The sequence below is a fragment of the Phocoena phocoena genome, chromosome 10 (genome assembly GCF_963924675.1).
Source record: "Phocoena phocoena chromosome 10, mPhoPho1.1, whole genome shotgun sequence".
In the NCBI taxonomy this organism is placed as follows: Eukaryota; Metazoa; Chordata; class Mammalia; order Artiodactyla; family Phocoenidae; genus Phocoena; species Phocoena phocoena.
Genome location: NC_089228.1, coordinates 84,001,290 through 84,023,358, shown reverse-complemented (window position 1 = coordinate 84,023,358; position 22,069 = coordinate 84,001,290). Strand labels below are relative to the sequence as shown.

General features: G+C 38.9%; 1 protein-coding gene and 1 non-coding gene across 2 annotated transcripts; both read right to left on the bottom strand.

The window, feature by feature from the left end:
* Nucleotides 1–184: 184 nt before the first annotated feature.
* Nucleotides 185–19,190, bottom strand: LOC136129675 (zinc finger protein 665-like). The gene is given in 6 exon segments (XM_065885992.1): nucleotides 185–858; nucleotides 8,548–8,692; nucleotides 8,777–9,021; nucleotides 17,426–18,142; nucleotides 18,145–18,382; nucleotides 18,384–19,190. Coding segments are annotated over 6 exon segments (2,826 nt in total).
* Nucleotides 7,319–7,391, bottom strand: TRNAK-UUU (transfer RNA lysine (anticodon UUU)). The gene has a single exon. It is a non-coding gene; the product is annotated as a tRNA-Lys (tRNA).
* Nucleotides 19,191–22,069: the final 2,879 nt, after the last annotated feature.

Sequence of the window (22,069 nt, the reverse complement as noted above, 5' to 3'; positions counted from 1 at the left end):
ACTTTGACTTCGGGTTTGGGCTCCCGAGGTTTCTGACGCCTGGTGACTCAGCCGCAGTCGAAGTGTTCCGGTGTCGGTTAGGATCCCTGCGCGAGGAAAGTGAAAGGGTCTCGGGGAGCTCCTCACCCTCCAGGTCCTGCATCCGAAAGTGAGCGGCCGGTGGAAACAGAGGACACGCGGGACCTCAGCAGCGCCCGTAGACTGCTCTGCTAGGTTGAGGCCTAAGCTGGCCGCTCTGGCCTCTCTTCTCTCCTCTCCGGGTTGCGGCGCGCGGCACGAGGAGAGGGATTGGAGAGGAAGCGCGCTGCCGGAGTCCCAGAGCTAGAGTCGAGCAGGCGCCGGGTCTCCAGACTCCGGCTCCCGGCCCCGGCACCGAGTCCGCCCGCCCGCCCCCGGAGTCGGAGTAGGGAGGGCAGTCCGAGCCCCTCAGGGTGAGTCGGTGGAGGTTGGGGGCGAGGGGCGGGGCGCTGCCGGGAGCGCGGGACCGGAGACCCGGGCGCGTGGACCTGGGCAGCCCAGACGGCGTTCGTGGCGCCAGCAGCGGGGAATAACGGAGGCCGGATTTGCTGCTTGGGGATTCCCGCCCTTCTTCCTTTCCTTTGCCTTTGCCTTTTCCTTCCTTCCTTTTCCATACGCCTCCCCGAGGCTGAATGTGTGTCGCCCTCGATTGTTCGCACTTTGAGTATGCAGGTACGATGGCACTCTGGCGGGCTCGCGAGGCTCCGGAGGGGGCCAAAGGGATTTCTTGTCTACCGACCAAGAGCCTGAGCGCCTCCGCAGGCAGCCGGCTTTGTCCCTCGCTCAGCCACGCCTCCCCGTCCCCGCGCCCCGGCCACCCTCTCCAATCGCGATCCTCACCTAGCCCGGTGGGGTCGGAGCTCCAGGAGGGGAGCAAAGAAGTGGGAGATTTAATTTGCGGCTGAATATTCAGGCTTAGCCTGAGTGAACTAGGGCACTAACATTCTGAGAAATTGAAAAACGAATAACGTTTTAAGATTTGTAACACCATTCCTTCCAATAACAATAAAAATGGCACGGATTGAATACGATTCTTTCAAGAAACGTCATTTTAAGGTTGTTAAGTTAAGGAACTCGGAGAATGAGTTCCATTCAAAACCCACACTGTCCAAAAATGGGTCCAGACATCTCCCACTTCACCGATCACTTTCTCCTTGAATTTGTATTTCCACAGAATTTTACGCCAATATAACGTATGCTTACGCTTAAAGTCTTTATTCGATCGTCCTACTATACTAGTCTGCACCAAATATGGGTATAAACACTGAAATCTGAAATTTTGATATGTGACAGAACCACAAATCTGTTATGATTAATTTTTTTGGTTTCATTTATATTTTCATTTACTAATAGAATGCAATCAATGAAAACATCGTAAGTAGATAACAAATTTGAAAGGGCCTTTACTGGAAGTTGTAACAGAAGTAAATATGGAATTTATCACCTCTTTCTCCGGGAGGTCGCATACAATATATTGATATAAGACCGCCTCCGCTGAAGGAATATTTCCATTGCTCCTCTACTGGACACCAGGGATGGAAGGAATTTTACAATTTTACAGTTCGGGGCAGTGTGTCACTTCAGATAGCTAGAAGGGTTTTGGAATTGCCTAGTGAGAGAATGGTGGGATTTCAAAGTAAGGTGGGAAGCAAGAAGGCAAACTAGAGGATTCTCAAACTCGAGAATGTTAACTGAGTGAACATGGAAGAGGTAGGAATTGATTCGGTGTTTGTGCGTACTTGTAGCCGAGTTGGAGTAAAGTTTTAATAGCAAGGGATGGAAAAGCTCTCTAGCAGAGGATGGCTTCGGTCCATCGACCACTGGGTTATGGGCCCCGCACGCTACCGCTGCGCCACTCTGCTTAGCCGCTGACAGAAGCCACTGTTATTCCCTTCAATGATTATGTCTCCGTTTCTGCGCTGAACATTTTTTTCGATTTCCTTTCTTTCTGATTTCCTTTCTTTCTGTCGCCCCTCTCTCTCGAGGCAGGTAGATCAGCTCTTCCGCAACCACATGACCTAGGGTCATCACCTTCGGGTCTGCAATTTTCCAACCTGCCCAAGAGTGCCCAAAGCTCGGCATTGAACCTCCTCCCCAGCACCCCTCCCCACTCCCTGGAGCCGCTAGCCTCTCGGAGCGGAGGAAGAGCCCGCGGAGCAAAACTCTGGGTGGACCCTTCTCGGGGAGAAGATCGGAAGTCGTGCAGCCAACTCTGCTGCCACCGGAAAGGAAACGTGTTAACCATCTCCTCTGTTACCTGTCGAAAAATCTTATAGATGACACTTTGAATAAAAGAGAGGCATTTTGCTTGCTCGCAAGGGCGCAAGATTTTCAGTACGGTGCGCCTGAAATAGAGTTCACCCAGTTTGTTTCTCAAATTATTACACGGGGGTCACAATTTCGATTCTATCTTGTTTGGGGCCGTTTGGACTAAACAAACAAATACATTTTTTTAATAAGATAGGACCTTCCTTTTCCCGAAGCTTATATTAGAGAGCAGAACCTTTGGGAAGTTCCCGAACACAGCTATCATTTGCGGCTGCCTCTGCGATGTCGCTAGACGGGACCCGTCTGGAAGGTTGTAAATCTTTTCTCTTTAGTACTGGAAGCTTTTGGATAGTGAGCATAGAGTGTTGCTTCAGTCACATGGCTAGGTCGAGGCTTGTATGCTAGTGTGTTTTCGTTTGTTTTGTTCGTTTGTTTTTTCTCCTTGTACTCCATGTCCCCGTCCACGATAAAACTTAAGGAACGATGGTGGAGTGGCGAGCTTAGCAGCTCGCACCAGCAGAGGACCCTCCTCGGGTCCGCAGCCACGCGCACTGAGCCCAGCTATGCAGCTCCTCGGGTCTGCAGCTACGCTCACCTGAGCCCAGCTATACAGCTACCTCAGCCAAGGAAAGGAAAACTCCATTATTCCTTTGGATCTCATACACCGACTCCCCACCCCCAGATATTTGTCATCTCAAGGAGATGCTGCCATCTTCAAATTGTACCCTCTCAAGAAAGTTTTTTTTCAAAACTTTTCTGACTGCAACTCAGCGTCGAAATACATTTTAAGTCACAACTCAGTACAATATGCAAACTAATGTATGTATATATATATATACATTTATACATATGTAAGAAAGATATATATATATATATATATATATATATGAGAGAGATAACTATCTGAATCTATCTCTGTCTATCATCTATACCAATATCGATACAGCTATAGATAGATGATAGATATTTGGAGAGACAGAGAGACCAAACTCTACCAAACAGTATTTTACTGCATGGGTTTATTCTGATATTTCCTATTTCTATTCCTATATCTTCTATTCCATTTATTAAAATACCATTCATGACCTTTTTTTTTTTTTTACATTGATTTTACACCCATTCACTTCTGAGTGATTTGAAAAACACTGTCACTTATATAATGGTATTCGAAATGTCTCTTCCTTTTAGAGTCAGATAAGGAAGATGCGAAAGACAGTGACCGTTCCACAGTGGTCAAAGAATTAAGGAAATGGTTCTAATGCCATCAGGGTTTTTTTGTATCAAACAGGACACAGTGTTAACTCTCCCAGAGACTACACTCCACATGCCCCTATCTGTGATTATTCCTGCAGTTAGTGAAGGGAAATCACACTTATTCTAAACAGTCCTCTCTGATTCCGTTTTTTAATTTTTTCCCACCTCTACTCCACAGTTGTGATATGGATTCTTTTTCTCCTCATCTGCCGAAGGATTCTTGCCTGTGTGACTAAGTAGGTATTTGTCTTCACCTCTTAGAGAATATTTTGCTTTTATTCCTCTATTTTATCGTGTCCAACATATTGTTCTGATGCTCTTCCCTCTGTGTAGAGAATTCTTACCTCAGATATCTATAAGATTTACTCCCTGGCCTCCTTCAAGCTTTTGTTCAAATGTTGGGATCAATGGATCCATAGGTTTTGGACAAATGCAGTCTGCTCTCCATTTCCCGTGACTACTTCAAACGATTTGTATATTAACTTCTCCTATCATTTCTTCTAGGATGAATAATCCTCACCTGCCTTTGTTGTGTTGTCACAGTACACTGGTTGCAATGTTACCCCATCCATTCAGCATTTACTCTTGCTAGCTGTGGTTTATGGCTCTCTAGCATCAGTTAGATGTTTGTATACTGGAAATTTCAACCTTAAAGTATTTGGGATCATTTGAGATACTTGGAGACATGACTCACTAAAGTTCAGCCCCACACCAAGAAGGAAAAAAAAAAGAGGGTAAAAAACCTTCCTTCAATCTTTTAATAATATTTTAAAATGAGAAATTCCTGTTATTGATGCCTGAGGGTGATGACATCTACTGGATGAGTTGATCTGTGCAGCTAATTGTTCAGTGGCTGTTATGAAGTAGATTTTATCTGGAAGGTATTAATATATGAGAAAAGATCCTCAACATTGTGACAATTCCCACCAGTCAGTCCACATGCATTTCTCCACACCTCTGGTCTCTAATCTTCAAATCTTATGCTTTTCAGATTCCTGACCTTCCAGCCAACCATTCCCTTTTGCCTAGGATCCCATATACAGCTTTATCTTAGGCCACTTCTCTCTCCATGTAAAGAGGAACATCAAATGAACCATCTAAAGCTCTAGCCACTGGGAGGATTTCTTTTCACCATTATCTTGCAGGGTTACTTCTGAGTGGGAGATTGTGTCACAGCAGTTCATTTAAAGCTCACAGCAACATACAGAACTCACCTATCTATGAACAAGGTGATTTGATTACCAAGGGCTCTTCTACCTCATCCCCACATAATGGTTCTTTACTTCTCTGATATGTCAGACTGGACATTTCCACTGACATTTCATTAGTCAAATCAAGTCACATGGCCAAGTCCATGAGGAAGAGGAAGTGTGTATATTATATAATAAATATATTATTTCAATGAAATAATCATAAATAATTATAAATTCACATGAAGTAATTATAGTTATAAATTCACATGAAGTTGCAAAGATAATGTATCAAGGTTGCAGGTATCAATAGTTCTTTTTTTTTTTACTGTTGAGTATGGATGTATACTTCCATAGTATAGGTGGACCACAGCTTGTTTAACCTATTCACCTATTAAGGAACATTTTGGTTGTTTTCAGGTTTGAGCTATTACAAATAAAGCTCCTATAAATAATAATGCACAAGGATTTGTGTGGATATAAGTTTTCATTGTGCTGGGATAAATGCCTAGGAGTGGAATTGCTGAGTTGTATGGTAAGTGTGTGTTTAGCCCTTTAAGAAACTGACAAACTATTTTTCAGAGTGGCTACACCGTTCTACATTCCTATGAGCAATGTATAACAGGTCCAGTTTCTCTGTATTCTTACCAGCGTTTGGCAGCTGTTACCATTTGTGATTCTATCTCTTGCAATAGGTGTGTAGTGATATCTCACCATGGTCTTAATATATATTTCCTCAATGACTAGTGATATTGAACATCTTTTCATGTGCTTATTTCTCATTTGTATATCCTCTTTGGTGAAAAGTGTTTTCATGTTTCTGACCATTTTCTAATTGGATTGAGTGTTGTTATAATGTGGAGTTGTGAGAGGTCTTTGTATATTCTAGATATGTCTTTGCCAGATATGTGATTTACAAATATTTTCTCCCAGTCTGTACCTTGCTTTGTTTATTTTCTTAACAGAGTCCTTTGCAGAGCAAAAGTTTTTAATTTTGATGAAACCCAGTCAGTCAAATTTGTCTTTTATGGATTGTGTGTTTGGTGTTACATCTAGGAACTCTCCTCCAAGCCCCAGGTCCCCCAAATTTTCTCATATTTTTTCTAAAAGTTTTATAGTTTTATGTTTTATTTTAAATCTATGAACCAGTTTCAGTTACTTTTTAAATAAAGTGTGAGGTTTAGGCGGCGGTTGTCTTCTTTTGCCTATGGATTGCTCCACCACAATCTTGTGAAAAGACTTTTATTCCTCTACTGAATTGCCTCTGCACTTCTGTAAGAATTAATTTAGATGTACCTGCATGTGGTGCTTTCTGGATTCTCTATACTGTTTCATCAACATATATCTATCCCTCTGCCAAAAATGTACACTCTTTATTACTGTGGCTGCATAATAAGTCTTGAAATAATAAGAATATTTTCTTCCACTTTATTCCTGTTTTTAAGAATCATTTTAGTTATTCTAACTCATTTTTCTTCCCATATAAATTTTAGAATAGTCATGTCTATAGCTACAAAAAAAATCTTACCTGGATCTTGATAAGAATTATATTAAATTATGTTAAACCTCTATATCATTTCCAGGAGAGTTGACATCTTAGCTATGTTGAGTTTTATAATCACGGAATCTCTCTCCATTTATTTAGGTCTTTGATTTATTTCATCAGAATTTTATAGTTTTGTTGTTTCCAGCATATACATGTTCACATGTCTGGATAGATTTTCATCTAAGTGTTCTTTTCCTTTTTTAAAAAAAGCACTGTATTTTAATTCTGGTGTTCACATGTTTATTGCTAGTATATAGAAATACAATTCATTTTTCTATCTTGATCTTGTATTCTGTGACTTTGCTGAACATACTTATTAGTTCTAGGAGGAATTTTGTTTGTTTGTTTGTTTTTAGGTTCCTTAGCATTTTCTATGCAGACCATCACATAATCTTCAAATGGCATGGGAAGTACAATCCTTCCACAGAGAGGGAGGGGGGAAATGTATATTTCTAAAGAGAAATACAATCCACTGAGCAAGAAATTGCACCACCAACACACAACAGGACAAAATTGCAGAAACATATAGTAAAGTATGCCAATATTTCTGGGTAGGGTGAGCATTTCACCTAAAGATCATACTGCAGTATTTGTGAAATAACTCCCTACCATTTGGGTTTACCATTAGAATGTGACATTACCACGGTTTAGTGGAGGGCTTTGCCATCTGCCAAGTAGGTCAGTTGTGAGAGTGAAGAACTGAAAATCTAAATGTCCTGACCCAGAGAATACGTTACCCAACAAATATAGTTTCCAGTTCCTTTTCTAAAGCACCCTAGTCTAGAGGGATAGCCTTCTTATATTTCATGGGCTGTAAGGGTTTTGTACTGCGTTCCTCAGGAAGTCTCTATTATTCAAAACTGCTAAAATCATCTTTTGTTTGGAACAGAATATCAAACCTCAACTACTAGTTAAGGCTGAAGGTAGCTGACTTCTTGGCTTTTTCTCACGGTAGGTTGGTAAAAGTCCTCGAAGTTTAACCCAAATTTTCCTTGGGAGAAAAGCTTAAGTACTAATGGCCCTAGGAAACAGAGGTCCGTAATGCCTGGACAGGGACTTGAACCCTGGACCCTCAGATTAAAAGTCTGATGCTCTACCGACTGAGCTACCCAGGCTCTGTATGCACCTTTTTATTAGGTCTCCTTTGCTTTATTAGTTTCAATTGCTTTGGGGGCATTCTTAACCCCCAACGGAATTTTGATAAATTCGATATTCCCCCTCATTTTTTTACAGTGGACATGTAACATTCTTCTTCATAAGGTTCAATTTTTCTGAAGGATAGAGTAACATATCAAAGGAATCTTAAAACTATAGTAATTTAATACTTACCGACATCTCTTGAGAAAGAGAGAGAAGAGAAACCCCTTGTTAAACTTCTGTGAAAGATTTTCCTTTGATCTTTTATTTCCTTGAATTCGTTATTTCCATCCCGTGTCTCCCATAGAATTTTATTCCAATACAACATCTTTTTATATTTAGTATCTTCTTGATTTTCCTACCATGCTTCTTTCTACCAAATCCAGGTATAAACATTGAAATCTGATGTTTCTCCTTTGAACCCAAATCTGTATTAAAAATACTTCTTGTGGATTGTGCTATATCTGCATCTACTTGCACATAATTAATCAAAGCATGATAAACAGATAATAATATAAACACCCTTTAATGGAGGACATATGGAAATAAATGTGGAATTTGTCCTCCCTCCTCCATGAAATCGTGTACAAGACTAGGTCTACTGAAGGATTCAGTTCTTCCCATTGTTCCCGTGATGGGAGTCCGAGAGGAGAGCATATTTACACCCCGGGGCACTGTGCCACAGCCAAATGAATCTTAATTTATCAGAAATGTCTTAATTTATCAAGCAGAAGGGCGAGACTTTTCCATGAAAGGTGAGAACGTGGGACTTACGTGCCACACTTCTATGGCAGGCTGATCCTCTGAGAGGTGACTTTTGAAAGGTAAATACCTTAGGAAAGGTGAAATATGATGTAAGATCTAGAAGTAGATTTCGTTCAACTGTTTGAATACAGCTTAACAATGGAGTTGCTACAAAACTTGCAGCCAAGGTTGGTTCCGATGCATCGATCTCTGGGTTTCCTGTCCAACACACTTCAGCTGGTCCACTCTGCTTATAAACGGATGTTCCCTCGTCGATATTCAACTCCGTTATCACAACTGGGTTTTCAAACACAAGAATGGCTTCTTCTCTTTTCGTTTTCCCCCGTCTTTTTCTTCCTCCCCCCTAGCTCAGCTCACTCCTCCCTTTACTCGGCCTCTTTTCGGTCTCCATGAGAACCACAGGGTTCCAGTAGCGCCTCCAAGTCTGCCCGTTTCCAATCCGCCAAATATTCAGTCTCTGAACCCGCTTCTTCAGAAGCTTGTCTGGGCTCACAGCAGCAGCTGCAGGGGGAACCTAGGAGGAGCCGGCGGGGCAAAGCCTTGAGGAAACCCTCGCTTGAGAAGAAACTGTCAAAAATCTCAAGAGGTTTTTCTTTGCCTGCAAGGGAGCCAGATTTTCAGAATTCCATTTCCGATTGGATAACGTTTGGATCCGTTTCGACAGGGTACAGGAATTCCTGTGTCTGAAAACAGAATTTTTGTTTTCGGAGTTGGTCTCGGAATAGGGCTTTTGGGAGCCTCTGCACACCAAGGCTCCTGTTGTTCGCGGCTGCCTCTGCGTGCTACCTTCCAGAAACTGCACTGCTAGGTGCGGAATAAGAACTTCACTCCACACAGAAGTAACTAGAAGCCACAAAAATATTGCCCACCAAATCCAAACGTTAAATCTCTCCAATGTAACTTCCCTCCAAACGTCTATAGTCCCTCCTCTGGCAGGAAGGTAAATGTGACAGAGAAGTTGGAGTGGAAAGGGGCAGGGGAATTCCTGACTGTTTCGTGTCCTCTCTTGCTTTTGGACGTCGAGGTTGCATTTCCCCTGGAATTCCTTCTCCCTTTCCCATTTGCCAGTTCCTACTTGTCCTTTGGATCTCAGTTCAGACCTTACCCACTACCTCTTCCCCGAAGCTTTTGTTGACTCCTCAAGACTGGTTTAGAAACTCATAGAATACACCTAGGATCCCTGAAGTTATTTCAATCCTATTAATAGTCCTTATTCCATGTTGTATTATAACTATCTCTTGTATGAATCTTACATTTGCACACTCAGGGCTCAGTCCTTAAATACCACGTATATGCAAATGTCTTTCCACCTTGGACTGCTCCTTCAAACTCCAAATTCACACATACAGCTGCCTTCTCTACAAGTATTTTATACTTAACATTGCCAAAGACTGAATTCCTAATCTTCTCCCCAAAGTGTCTACTCCCCAATCTTCCCCCATCTCAGTAAACAACTACTCCATCTGTGCAGTCATCAGTGAATCTTTGCTTTTGCTCAGATCTTACATCTCATCAGCTCCACCTTCAAAATATATCCATAATTCAACCAGGTTTTTTTTTTTTTTTTGCGATACGCGAGCCTCTCACTGTCGCGGCCTCTCCCGTCGCGGAGCACGGGCTCCAGACGCGCAGGCTCAGCGGCCATGGCTCACGGGCCCAGCCACCCCGCGGCATGTGGGATCTTCCCGGACCGGGGCACGAACCCGTGTCCCCTGCATCGGCAGGCGGACTCTCAACCACGGCGCCACCAGGGAAGCCCTCAACCAGGTTTTACAATTTCCTTTGCTATCATACTAGAAGGTCTATCAATCTCTCACCTAATTTTAAAGAAATTTTTATTTTATATTAGAGTATAGTTGATTTACAATGTGTTAGTTTCAGGTATACAGCAAAGTGGTTCAGTCATACATATACATATATCTATTCTTCTTTCAGATACTTTTCCCACATAGGTTATTACAGAGTACTGAGTAGAGATCCCTGTGCTATACAGTAAGTCCTTGTTGATTATTTATTTTATATATAGTAGCGTGTATATGGTAATCCCAACCTCCTCCCCTCTCATTTTTTTCATTTGACGCAATTTTACATTAATTTTTTTTCCTTTCTACAAAACCATTTTAAAGGCATTTTACTGATTGAGCACCTCAGGTTTTATGTGAAGTTGCTCCTGTTGTGAATAAACAGGGAGTTCTTTACTCTGGAAATTTGCTTCTGTCTTTTCCTCTCGGCCAGTTCTACCTGGCAACAAGATACAATTTGAGGTGAAGTCCAAACAGTCCTCATTTCACTTAAAAAAAAAAAAAGAATCTTAACCTGTCCTGTGGCCAATAGTGGTTGTGGCCACAGCTGGCCATTGGGAACATTTCCAGTATGTAAATTCTGAGGCGTTTCTCTGATCCATCACCTCAATTTTTGCAATAGACCCGTCATTGGTCCCCCGGTTTGTATTAACCTTGCCCCTTTCCTGTCTATTCTACACACAGAAGTAGTGAAAAATTCTCCAAGGGTTTGAAATTCTCTGAGAGTTTCCCTCCTGTTCAGTAAAGAAACCAAAGTGCTTCTCGTGGCCTGCAAGAGCCCTCCCCTCCTCCCCTCCACCGTCCTCTCTAGTTCCTTGCTCTTCCTCAGACAAGTCAGACATACTCCTGCCGCAGTCCTTAACACAGGCTGCTTCCTCTGCCTGGAAACACCCTTTCCCAAATACGTGCCTAACTCATTTCCTCATATCCTTCAGGTCTGCTCAGATATCACTTTCTCAGTGCAGGCTTACCTGTTCAACATATTTAAAATTAGAAGACAATAAAAAGAAAAAAGAAGCCATCCCTATTATGTTTTTGCTATACTTTTTCATTCATACTTATCACCCTCTACTGCACTATACATTTTACTTATTCATTGGTCTGCATTTCCCATTACAATGCAAACTCCATGAGGATAGAGTTTTGCCCATTTTGTTCACAGGTTTAGTCCCAGTATCTCGAGGAGTACATGTTAAATAGCAGCTACTCATTAACAATTTGTTGAATACATGTTGAATGAATGGTCTACCAGGGTACAATAAATGAGTTTTTCCACAGGTGGATGTACAAGCAAATTTCAAGTGTTTAACCTTGAAAGGGGACAGGAATGGTCTGTTCATAGGTAAAGGTTCTGAATTCCATTCATATAGCTCCCTGTTGTGGGTGTGTGTACAAGCCTGACTGAGTTGCTAACAGTGGGTCTTCTGTTTAATTATGTGACCCACCATTGCTAGTCAGTGCTTGTGCAAGGACTTAAAGCTTGACCCTGCAGTTAGGACTAAGCACCTAAGACTTCTAATCCCATCTGGAGAGCTGCAGATGTTGATCTGTGTAATCAGTAGTTGTTCCACTTTCCAGACCTTCAACTGTCCAGGAATAAACCCTGACTCCTGAGCTACTGGAGCTAAGGCTGGATGAAGATAATACATGAGGCTCCAAGGGAGTGGGAATCTGTTCTAAAGAGGACACATTTTCCTATAGGGCTTCTGAATAGTGCTTTTAAGAAATTTTATTTATTTGGTTGTTTTGTACTTTGAAAAGGTAACACACTCATAGAGTTCAAAAATGTATAAATAGTTATACAGTTAAAAGTTTCCTTCCCATCCCTGTTACTCACCTACCTGGTTCCTTCTCTTTTCTCCACCTTCCACAGGTTTCTACTATTATTAATTTGTTACTTAACCTTCTGGAGTTTCTTTATCCATTTGCATGTAAATATATAGATTCAAATGTTCTGGGTGTTGCTTTTGACACCTCACAATATATTTTGGAAAACTTTACACATTGATAACATAGAAAGCTTCCTTGTTTGTCTTTGCTTAGTTTTACATTTTGTTGCAAAATAAAACATACAGAGAAGTAAATAAAACCTTATTTCTACAACTTAACAATTAATTATAAATTGAACACCTATTTAACCATTACTCAGGAGCAAAAAAAAAAAAACAAACAAACAAAAAAACAGAACATTGCTGCACTCCAGAAGCCCTCAGTATGTCCCTTCCACTCACCCTGCTTTCCACACTCTTCTTATCCCCCCCACAATCCTGACTTTTATTGTAATCATTTTTTACATTCTTAATACATTTTACCATCTACACAAACACCCCTAAACAATGTATCATAATTTTGTGGTTTTTAAATTTATATAAGTATAATCATACTAAGTGTTTCCTTTGTGTCTTCTTTTCACAAAATTATGCTTGTAAGATTCATCTATATTTTTGTGTGTAGCTCTGATCTGTTCATTGTCAATTGTTGAATAGTATTCAACATTATGTGTCCAATTTACTGTAAAGGTTCATTCAGGTTGTTTCCAGTTCTTGGCTATACAAACAATACTACTATGAACATTCTTATACGAATCTCCTTGTGCACATATTTCTCTTGGGTGTATGTTTAGGATAATAGGGTATGTATATCTTCAACTTACTAGATAGAGTCCAACTGTTTTCTAAAGTAGTTGTATCAGTTTAGACAATAGTGGTGATGAAAGTTCTTATTATGTCACATCCTTGCCAAATAGTACTTCTTGTCATATTAATTTTAGTAATTCTGGTGGAAGATCAGTAGTATTTAATTATAGGATAACTTGCATTTTCCTAATTTCTAATAAAGTTGGTTGCTGTGGTTTTCAAATATATATATTTCCACAAATTCTTTGGCACTCCTCTTATCAAAAGGTGGAGTCTGATTGCCTTCTCCTTGACTATGGGCTGGACTTAGTGACTCGCTTCTAAGAAACAGAATGAAGCCGAAGTGACGCTGTGTTTGACATCTCAAGCTAAATAAAAGACAAACGTCTTCTGCCTGTCTCACTCTCTCAAGAAGTCATAGACTTCATAGAGTCATGGACTCATAAAAGTTCTTTATACCATATTTTCATGCTACTCCTGTTTGTAATTTATATTGGAAATATCTTCTCCCATTCTGTGTTTCATTATTTTATAGTGTTTTTTTTGGATTAACAGAGTTCTTCATTTCACTTAAATTTATCAAATTTCCCCTTATGTTTAGTGCTGTTGTGTCTTATTCCTTTAGAAACCCTCTCCTATCCCAAAGTCCTCCAGGATTTCGAAATATTCTCTTCTAAATGCTTTATACTTTTGCCTTTTACATTTCAGCAAATTAATGCAGCTGAATTAATTTTTATGTTTGGTGTATATTTTCCATATAGAGATCTAATTATGCCAGCACAATTTATTGAAAAGTCCTTCCTTTCCTTACTCTTCTACAGGGTCCTGTTTATTACATACCAGATGTGTTCTTTTTTTTTCTGTTCCATTGGTCCATTTGTCTATCCTTGCACCAATACCACTCTGTCTGAGTTGATAAGTCTTTAAAGGAAGTTTTCATGTATGGTTGAGAAAGTGTCCCCTTCTTCCTCTTTCTCTTCTTCTTCCTTTTTCTTGACGTTTTTAGCTGTTCTTGGCTCTTTGCATTCTCAAATATTTAGAAAGATCTTATTAAATTCAACAAAATGTTGAGATTTTAATTGGAATTACATTAATCTATTAATCAATTTTAGAAGAGTAAATATTTTTACAATATTGTATTATTTTACAATCTATAAACATAATATGTAACTTCAGTTATCTAGGTCTTATTTAATGCCACTCAATAGAGTTTTATTTTTCCTATGAAGAATTTTACATTGTTTCTTAAATTTATTCCTGTGTATTTGATATTAATGCCATTTTAAGTTTAATGTTAGAATTCATAGAAAAACAATTTATTTTGTATCCCACAATCTTGCTAAATCTCTTACTGATTTTAGTTATTTATGAGGATTTAAAATTTTCTGCATACTGAAGTAATAACTCTAAATAATAAGAATTTTATCTCTTCATTACAATTCTCTCTTTTGTTTGTCTTGCTTTGCAGCACTGGCTAGGACCTACAGTACAGCATTGAGTGGTAGTGGCCTTACTACTCTGAGATAGCTGAGATAGCTTTCACAATTTCACCATAAGTGTGATGCTGCCCTTAGCTTTTTATACATGTTCTTTTTCAAACAAAAGAAGTTCTTCTCTATTTGTAGTTTGCTTAGAAGTATTATTATTACTGGTGAATGTATGTTGAATTTTATCAAAACATTTTCTGCATCCATTGAGATGATCATATGTGTTTCTCCTTTGATTTTTAAAAATAATGTTAATATTCCTTTATTTTTTATATATATTTTTTATAGCTGTGCAGCCTGTGGGATCCTAGTTCCCCTACTAGGGATCGAACCTGAGATGCCTGCAATGGAAGTGTGGAGTCCTAACCACTGGACCCCCAGGGAATTCCCTTCTTTGATCTTTCAGTGGGATGAATTAATGTGGATTGATTCTATAATCTTCAGCCAACTTTCATTCTTTGGATAAATCCAACTTGGCAGTGCTGTATTATCTTTCACACTTACGTTGATAGACAGTGGGTCAATAGTTTGTTCAAGAGTTTTGTATCTATGATCATGAATGAGACTGGCTTGGAATTTTCCTTTCTAAATATTGTCCTTTTCAGACTTCTGTATGAAGGCTATGCTAGACACAGAATGAGTTGGGAAGAGCAGACTCTCTTACTCTCTGGAAGCATGGAACTGTTCTTTCTTTACTGTTTGACAGAATCCACTGGTAAATCTATCAGTGTCTAGAGCCTTTTTTGTGGGAAGATTTTAAATTATTGATTCAAGTATACCCCAATAAACCTGACTTTAAAAAATGTCCTTTGGCAAGTTACATTTCCAGTCAATTTTGGTTTCAGGGCCATTAGGTACTATTATTATTGTTCAATAGAAAGGATATCTCCTACCCCTTCTGAGTCTACCATTTTTTGACTGACTAAATAATTTATGCCATCATTGAGGTCACAGCATAATAAAATAGTTCACATAAGTTATGATATAATATGAACAGTATACTATAATAGCTTACTGTAATAACTATTATGGTATATTGTATACTATATATTACAGTATGTTATATTATATAATTAATAACATATAATATTATATATGTTATATAATTACAATAGCAAACTTCCCACAAAGTGTCTGGCACATTTATATATCATCTCATTTAATCCCTAAGGTAACTCTTGACAGGTAATCTTGTCATTATTTTACAGATGAAGGAAATAACTCTGAGAATTTATATGCTCTGACCAAAAGTTACACAAATGATAGGTTGAGAAATTGGTGCGCTTAACCATTTTCCATACCAATTCCCTCAAATGAGCTATTTCTCAAGAGAATGTGCAGACTGCTCAAATTTTTTTTGGTTTTGCCTATTTCTTACTAAATTCATTCCTAAATATTTTTTGTTTCTGTAGCTATTGTGAATAAAATCTCTTTTGCATTACATTTTCAAATTATTGTTAGTATAGTGTATATGTATTTGTAGTACTATTAACTTTATTTTGTAACTGCTTACAAAATTGTGTGAACGTGTCATGCATTTTTCTGGTGAGAAAGTCTGCGACTTTCATAGGTTCTTAAAAGGATACATAAATTCAGAAAAGCTTAAACACTGCCGCCTTAAGTCCAGGTTTTCCCAAAGCTTTTGTAGCAAGTCCATTACAGTTTATGCTTTGTGTGAACAGTCTTCTTGGACACCAAAACAAACACCAAACTTTGAAAGTCTGGACTACTCTCCAAAACCACGTACTGGATAAGTTCCATAAGTGGATTTTTTTCTGTCCCTAGGTAGTGAATTTAAAATCACAGGATTCTGAGGTAAATCTTCGTATTTTCAGGCCATTGTCTCTATAGCCACAGGAAGAAGTCAGACAACAGACCAACGGACTTTTCTAGATGTTCTGAAACTCAAAATGTATTCTCATTCAGATGACCCTTACATATATAGGTGTGTAAATAACAAATGAACTTCCCAATTTCATCTTTTCTTGGTAATCTGCCCAAGACATATTTCTAGTTCCTTTTCATCTGGGAGATGATGGCAACACTACTCAATTTAGTAGAGAAAGTTACATTGCAAGATTAAGTTTGAATAAATTCTAGGAAAGCTAGCTTTATTTTATTATTTTTAAAATAAATGTATTTATTTATTTTTGGCTGTGTTGGGTCTTTGTTGCTGCGCGTGGGCTTTCTCTAGTTGTGGCGAGTGGGGGCTACTCTTCATTGTGGTGCTCAGGATTCTCTTTGTGGTGGCTTCTCTTGTTTCAGAGCACGAGCTCTAGGCAGCCGGGCTTCAGTAGTCATGGCCCTCAGGGTCTAGAGCACAGGCTCAGTAGTTGTGGCACACGGGCTTAGTTGCTCTGCAGCATGTGGGAACTTCCAAGACCAGGGATGGAACCTGTGTCCCCTGCATTGGCAGGCATATTCTTAACCACTGCACCACCAGGAAAGTCCCGAAAGCTAGCTTTATATACCAACAGTTCGATTCATTCTTTGCTGGGGTTTTATCCAACATCATATCCCTAAGAAAAGATCCCAATGTTCTTACTGAAATAAATCAAGGAATTTATACTATTTTATCTCAATATTCTTCAATATTCATAATATGTTGCATTTTGGAGAAAAAATACAAGGGTAATATATAGCATATATGGCATATGGTCTGTATCCTCACTGAATCACACTTGATGTAGAGTAAATAAGTCACAATTTAAGAACCACATCTACAGAAGCCTGCATTAGTAATAAAAACAATAAATATGGACCTTAAATATAAATTAATCAGGCAGTCCAAATTTTCAGGTAAGTAAATCAAAGTTTAAAGAGGTAAAGCAACTTACCTCAAAATAATGAATAGACCTAGTTAGTAATAGAGCTGAGATTAGAATCCTGGACTTCCAAAACCCAGACATGTGCTCTTTCCACTGAACTATGTGGTCACCCTAGGAAGTTGACAGGTTTTTTTGTTTGTTTGTTTTGTTTCTGGCTGCGTTGGGTCTTCGTTACTGTGCTTGGGCTTTCTCTAGTTGCGGCGAGTGGGGGCTATTATTTGTTGTGGTGTATGGGCTTCTCATTGCAGTGGCTTCTCTTGCTGCGGAGCACAGGCTCTAGGTGTGCAGGCTTCAGTAGTTGTGGCACATGGGCTCAGTAGTTGTGGTGCACAGGCTCAGCTGCTCCATGGCATATGGAATCTTCCTGGACCAGGGATCAAACCTGTGTCTCCTGCATTGGCGGGTGGATTCTTAACCACTGCACCACCAGGGAAGTCCTGAAATTGACAGTTTTCAAGATCTTCTTTCTATTTTCCTGCGGAAGGTCTCCATACTAGCCAAGTTCCCAAGGCATTCAGAGAATTTCTTTCCAGTGTGAAGCTTTTCATGTTGAACAAAAGAAGAGCTTTGTCTAAAGGTTTTCCTACACTCAGTATGTATATTTGCCTTCTCGCCACTATGAATTTTCTGGTGTTTTTTAAGATATGTGTTCTGGCTAAAGGCTTTCCCACATTCATTACATTTGTAGAGTTTTTCTTTAGTATGAGTTTTCTGATGTTTTTTAAGGTCTGTCTTCTGGCTGAAGGCTTTGCCACATTTATTGCATTCATAAGGTTTCACTGCAGTATGAATGATCTGATGTTGAATAAGGCCTGAACAGTAACTAATGGCTTTTCCACATTCATTGCATTTATAAGATTTTTCAATGGTATGAGTTTTCTGGTGATTTGTGAGGTTTGTACTCTGACTGAAGGCTTTTCCACATACATTACATTTATAAGCTTTATCTCCAGTGTGAGTTCTCTGATATTGAATAAGTGCTGACCAATCACTGAAGGCTTTTCCACAGTCATTGCATTTAAAGGGCTTCTCTCCAGTATGAATTCTCTTGTGCTGAATAAGAGCTGAACAGAAACTGAAAGCTTTCCCACAATTGTTACACTCATAGCACTTCTCTCCAGTGTGGGTTCTCTGATGCTGAATATGCCCTGAGCGGTCACTAAAAGCTTTCCCACATTCATTACATTTGTAAAGTTTTTCTCCAGTATGAACCCTCAGTGCTGTGTAAGAAATGAACTCTGGGTAAAAGTTTTCCCACATTCATTACATTTATATGGTTTCTGTCCTCTATGACTTCTCTGATGTTGAGTAAGGTACATACTTCTGCTGAAGGCTTTCCCACATTCCTTACTTTCATATGGCTTCTCTCCAGTATGAGTTCTTTGATGTCAAATAAGAGCTGAGTAGTTACCAAAGGTTTTCCCACATTCATTACACTCATAAGGCTTCTTTCTCTCCAGTGTGAGTACTTTGGTGCTGAATAAGGGCTGAACAATCATTAAAGGCATTCCCACATTCATTGCATTTGTATAATTCCTCTCCAGTATGCATTCTCTGATGTTGAACGAGGTCTGAACAGTAACTGAAAGCTTTCCCACAGTCATTACATTCAAAAAGTTTCTCTCCAGTATGGACAATATGATGTCGGGTAAGAGCTGAGTGATCACTGAAGGCTTTCCCACATTCGTTACATTCATAGGGCTTTTCTCCTATATGAATTCTTTGATGTTGAGTAAGATGTGCACTCTGACTAAAGGTTTTACCACATTCACTGCATTCATAAGGTTTCTCTCCAGTATGAATTCTTTGTTGTAGAGTAAGATGTGTGCTCTGGTTAAAAGCCTTTCCACATTGAAGACATTTATATGGTTTATCACTAGTATGAATTCTTTGATGCTGAGTAAGTGATGTACTACGACTGAATGTCTTGCCACATTCAGTACACTTGTAAGGTCTTTCCCCACTATGAATTCTCTGATGTTGAATAAGGACTGAGCAATAACTGAAGGCCTTCCTACATTCATTGCATTTGTAGGGCTTTTCTCCAGTATGAGTCTTCTCATGGTTTGTTAAATGGGAACTCTGGTTAAATCTCTTTTCACATTCATTATATTTAAAGGGTCATTCTCCAGTATGACTTGTTTGATGTTGAATGAGAGTAGTGTAGTCTCTGAAGGTTTTCCCACATTCACTATATTTATAAGGTTTCTTTACATCACATTTACTTTGTATAATTAAATCTGAGTTTTGTTTGAACATTTTCCCATGTGTACCACATTCGTGGCAATGCTCTTCTATAGTAGGACTTCCCTGGTTGTCCAGTGGTTAAGACTCTGTGCTTCCAATGCAGGGGGCGCAGGTTCAATCCCTGGTCAGAAAACTAAGATCTCATATGCCGTGCAGTGCATCAAAACCAAAACCAAAACCAAAAAACCTACTAGAAAATTTTAAATTATATATGTGGCTTGTATTATAGTTCTATTGGTCAGTGCTCGTTTAGAGAGATTAGACATTTGCTCAAGGCTACAGAGCTAGTTAGTGGCAGAGCCAGGACCCAACCCAATCAGCTGGGTGAGAGAGTCCACCTTCTTCAAGACTGGTCCCCATGTTGTGTCAGCATATTCTCCATCACAGAACTAATCAGTCTTTTTTACTAGACTTTGAGCTTCTGGAAATCATAAACTAAAGTCTTTAACCTTTGAATCGTCAATTCCTAACACAGTATCTGACATATAGAATATGCATGAGGAACGTTTGGTGATTTTTTTTTTATGAGAATGCCACAACGATAGCAGTTTTTTTTTTTTTTTTTTTTTTTTTTGCAGTACACGGGCCTCTCACTCTTGTGGCTTCTCCCGTTGTGGAGCACAGACTCCAGACGCGCAGGCTCAGCGGCCATGGCTCACGGGCCCAGCCGCTCCGCGGCATGCGGGATCCTCCCGGACCGGGGCACGAACCCGTGTCCCCCGCATTGGCAGGCGGACTCCCAACCACTGCGCCACCAGGGAAGCCCGATAGCAGTTTTTAAAAATTAGTTTGTCCACTTTTTTTTTTAAACTAAGCCCTAGAAATTACTTAAAGCAAAAGCTGAGATAAAGCCACTATCCTAATACTTGGAAGAATAATGTTTGATATTGTGTATCTCCTTTTAAAATAATTACAGGCATAAATGCTAAGAGGGATATTCAACCTGTAAACTGAAACAAATTTCAGTTTACAGTTCAGTTCCTAGAGTTTCCTTCAGAAACCATGAAGGAACCCATGGAGTAGCTGGAAATTTAGGTGAGTCAGAGCTTTACACTGTCATGCACAGCATGAAAAGATGGTTTCATAAAGGACAGTGAACTCAATCAATTTTATCGGAGAAAATAAAAGAGGGCTAGGAAAAGATAATCAGATTCTTTCTGAAAGAAAAGTAGAAATGCCCTTCATAAGCATATTTGCAACACAGTGGTGAAAGATAAACAGAAATTATAGTCAAGAAGTGATTGTGTGATCATTAAAAGAGCAACATTAACAACCACTTTTAATATTAATTGACTTGCTTCAAAAATTACTTGCATTTTAAAGGAAATTTTATATCAAGATCATTAATATTACAAATAATTCAATTAAATATATAGCTATTAGCATAAACAATGTTCTTTTGTGTATTATCCTGTGGAACTGTGTAAATACCTGCCATGAGGGTTGGTATAAGAGAAAGGATGCACAGTAGATGGAAGTACATAAATAAAGAGGCTAAGACTAAAATGAGGATGAGATTCAGATAACTGAACTTGAAAATCTGCAACTTTATTAGGGTTTTCTTGGTTGCCTAATATACATGATTAACTTCATAATTCTTACTGGACTTTATAGTAGAAAATGTATTTTCCATTTGTAGAGGTAAAAAATCAACTTTAATGAATTATCCATACATTCCTCATCTTTATTTTTTGCTTGTTTGATTTTGTCCAGTAGTATGAAAGGCATATGATCATTGCATGCTTGTCAATATATCTTACATTTTTAATAATTTTATATATCATAGATATATAATTTTTTTCCCCCTGCACTGGGCAGCTTGCGGGATCTCAGTTCCCTGACCAGGGACTGAACTTGGGGAATGGCAATGAAAGCCCAGAATCCTAACCACTAGGCCACCAGGGAACCCCCCCTCCCCCCACCTAAAGCCTAGTTTGAAATTAACTTTCAGCTTAACTTCATTTTTATTTATATCTGTCCAATCTTTTATTTGAAACTTCTTTATTACTTTCATCCAAAAATCAAAACACAAATAAATAGGAAGCCCATATTTTAGGGACAATAACAAGTTCTACAACTCAGGCTTATCACAAGGATTAGATAAATTAATATGTAACAAATATGTAAATACGTTAATATGTAAAGCACTTAGAACACTTAGAAAGTAGCTATGTGAGGTTAGTTTCAATTAATGTCATCCATTACATCAACAGACTAAAAAAGAGAAATTATATGATCACATCAATAGATGCAGAAAAAGCACTTGAAAAAAATCCAACAACATTCATGGTAAAAACTCTCAGTAAACTAGGAATGGCGGGGAACCTTCTCAACTTGCTAAGACAATTTTTAAAAAATCTTCAGCTAACATCATACTTAATAGTGAGAGGCTTGAAGCTTTTCCACTATGATGAGTTACAAGGACAGGATGTCCACTCTCACCTCTCTTTTTCAAAAATGTACTAGAAGTCTTTGGTAATGCGATAAGACAAGAAAAGGAAATAATGGTATACAGACTGGAAAAGAAGAAATAAAACAGTCTTCATTCACAGATAACATGATCATCTTTGTAAAAAATCCTAAAGAATCAACAAAAACTCTTAGAACTCATAAGAGATTATAGCAGGATTGCAAGATACAAAGTTCATACACAAAAGCCAATTGCTTTCCTATATATAAACAATGAACAAGTGGAGTTTGAAATTAAAAACACAATATCATTTATATTAGCACTGAAAAGAATAAAATACTTTGGTATAAATCTAACAAAAAATATATAAGACCTATATGAGGAAAACTACAAAATTTTGGTGAATGAAATCAAAGAAATAAATAAATGGAGAGATATACCATACTCATGGATAAGAAGACTCAGTATTGTCAAGATGTCA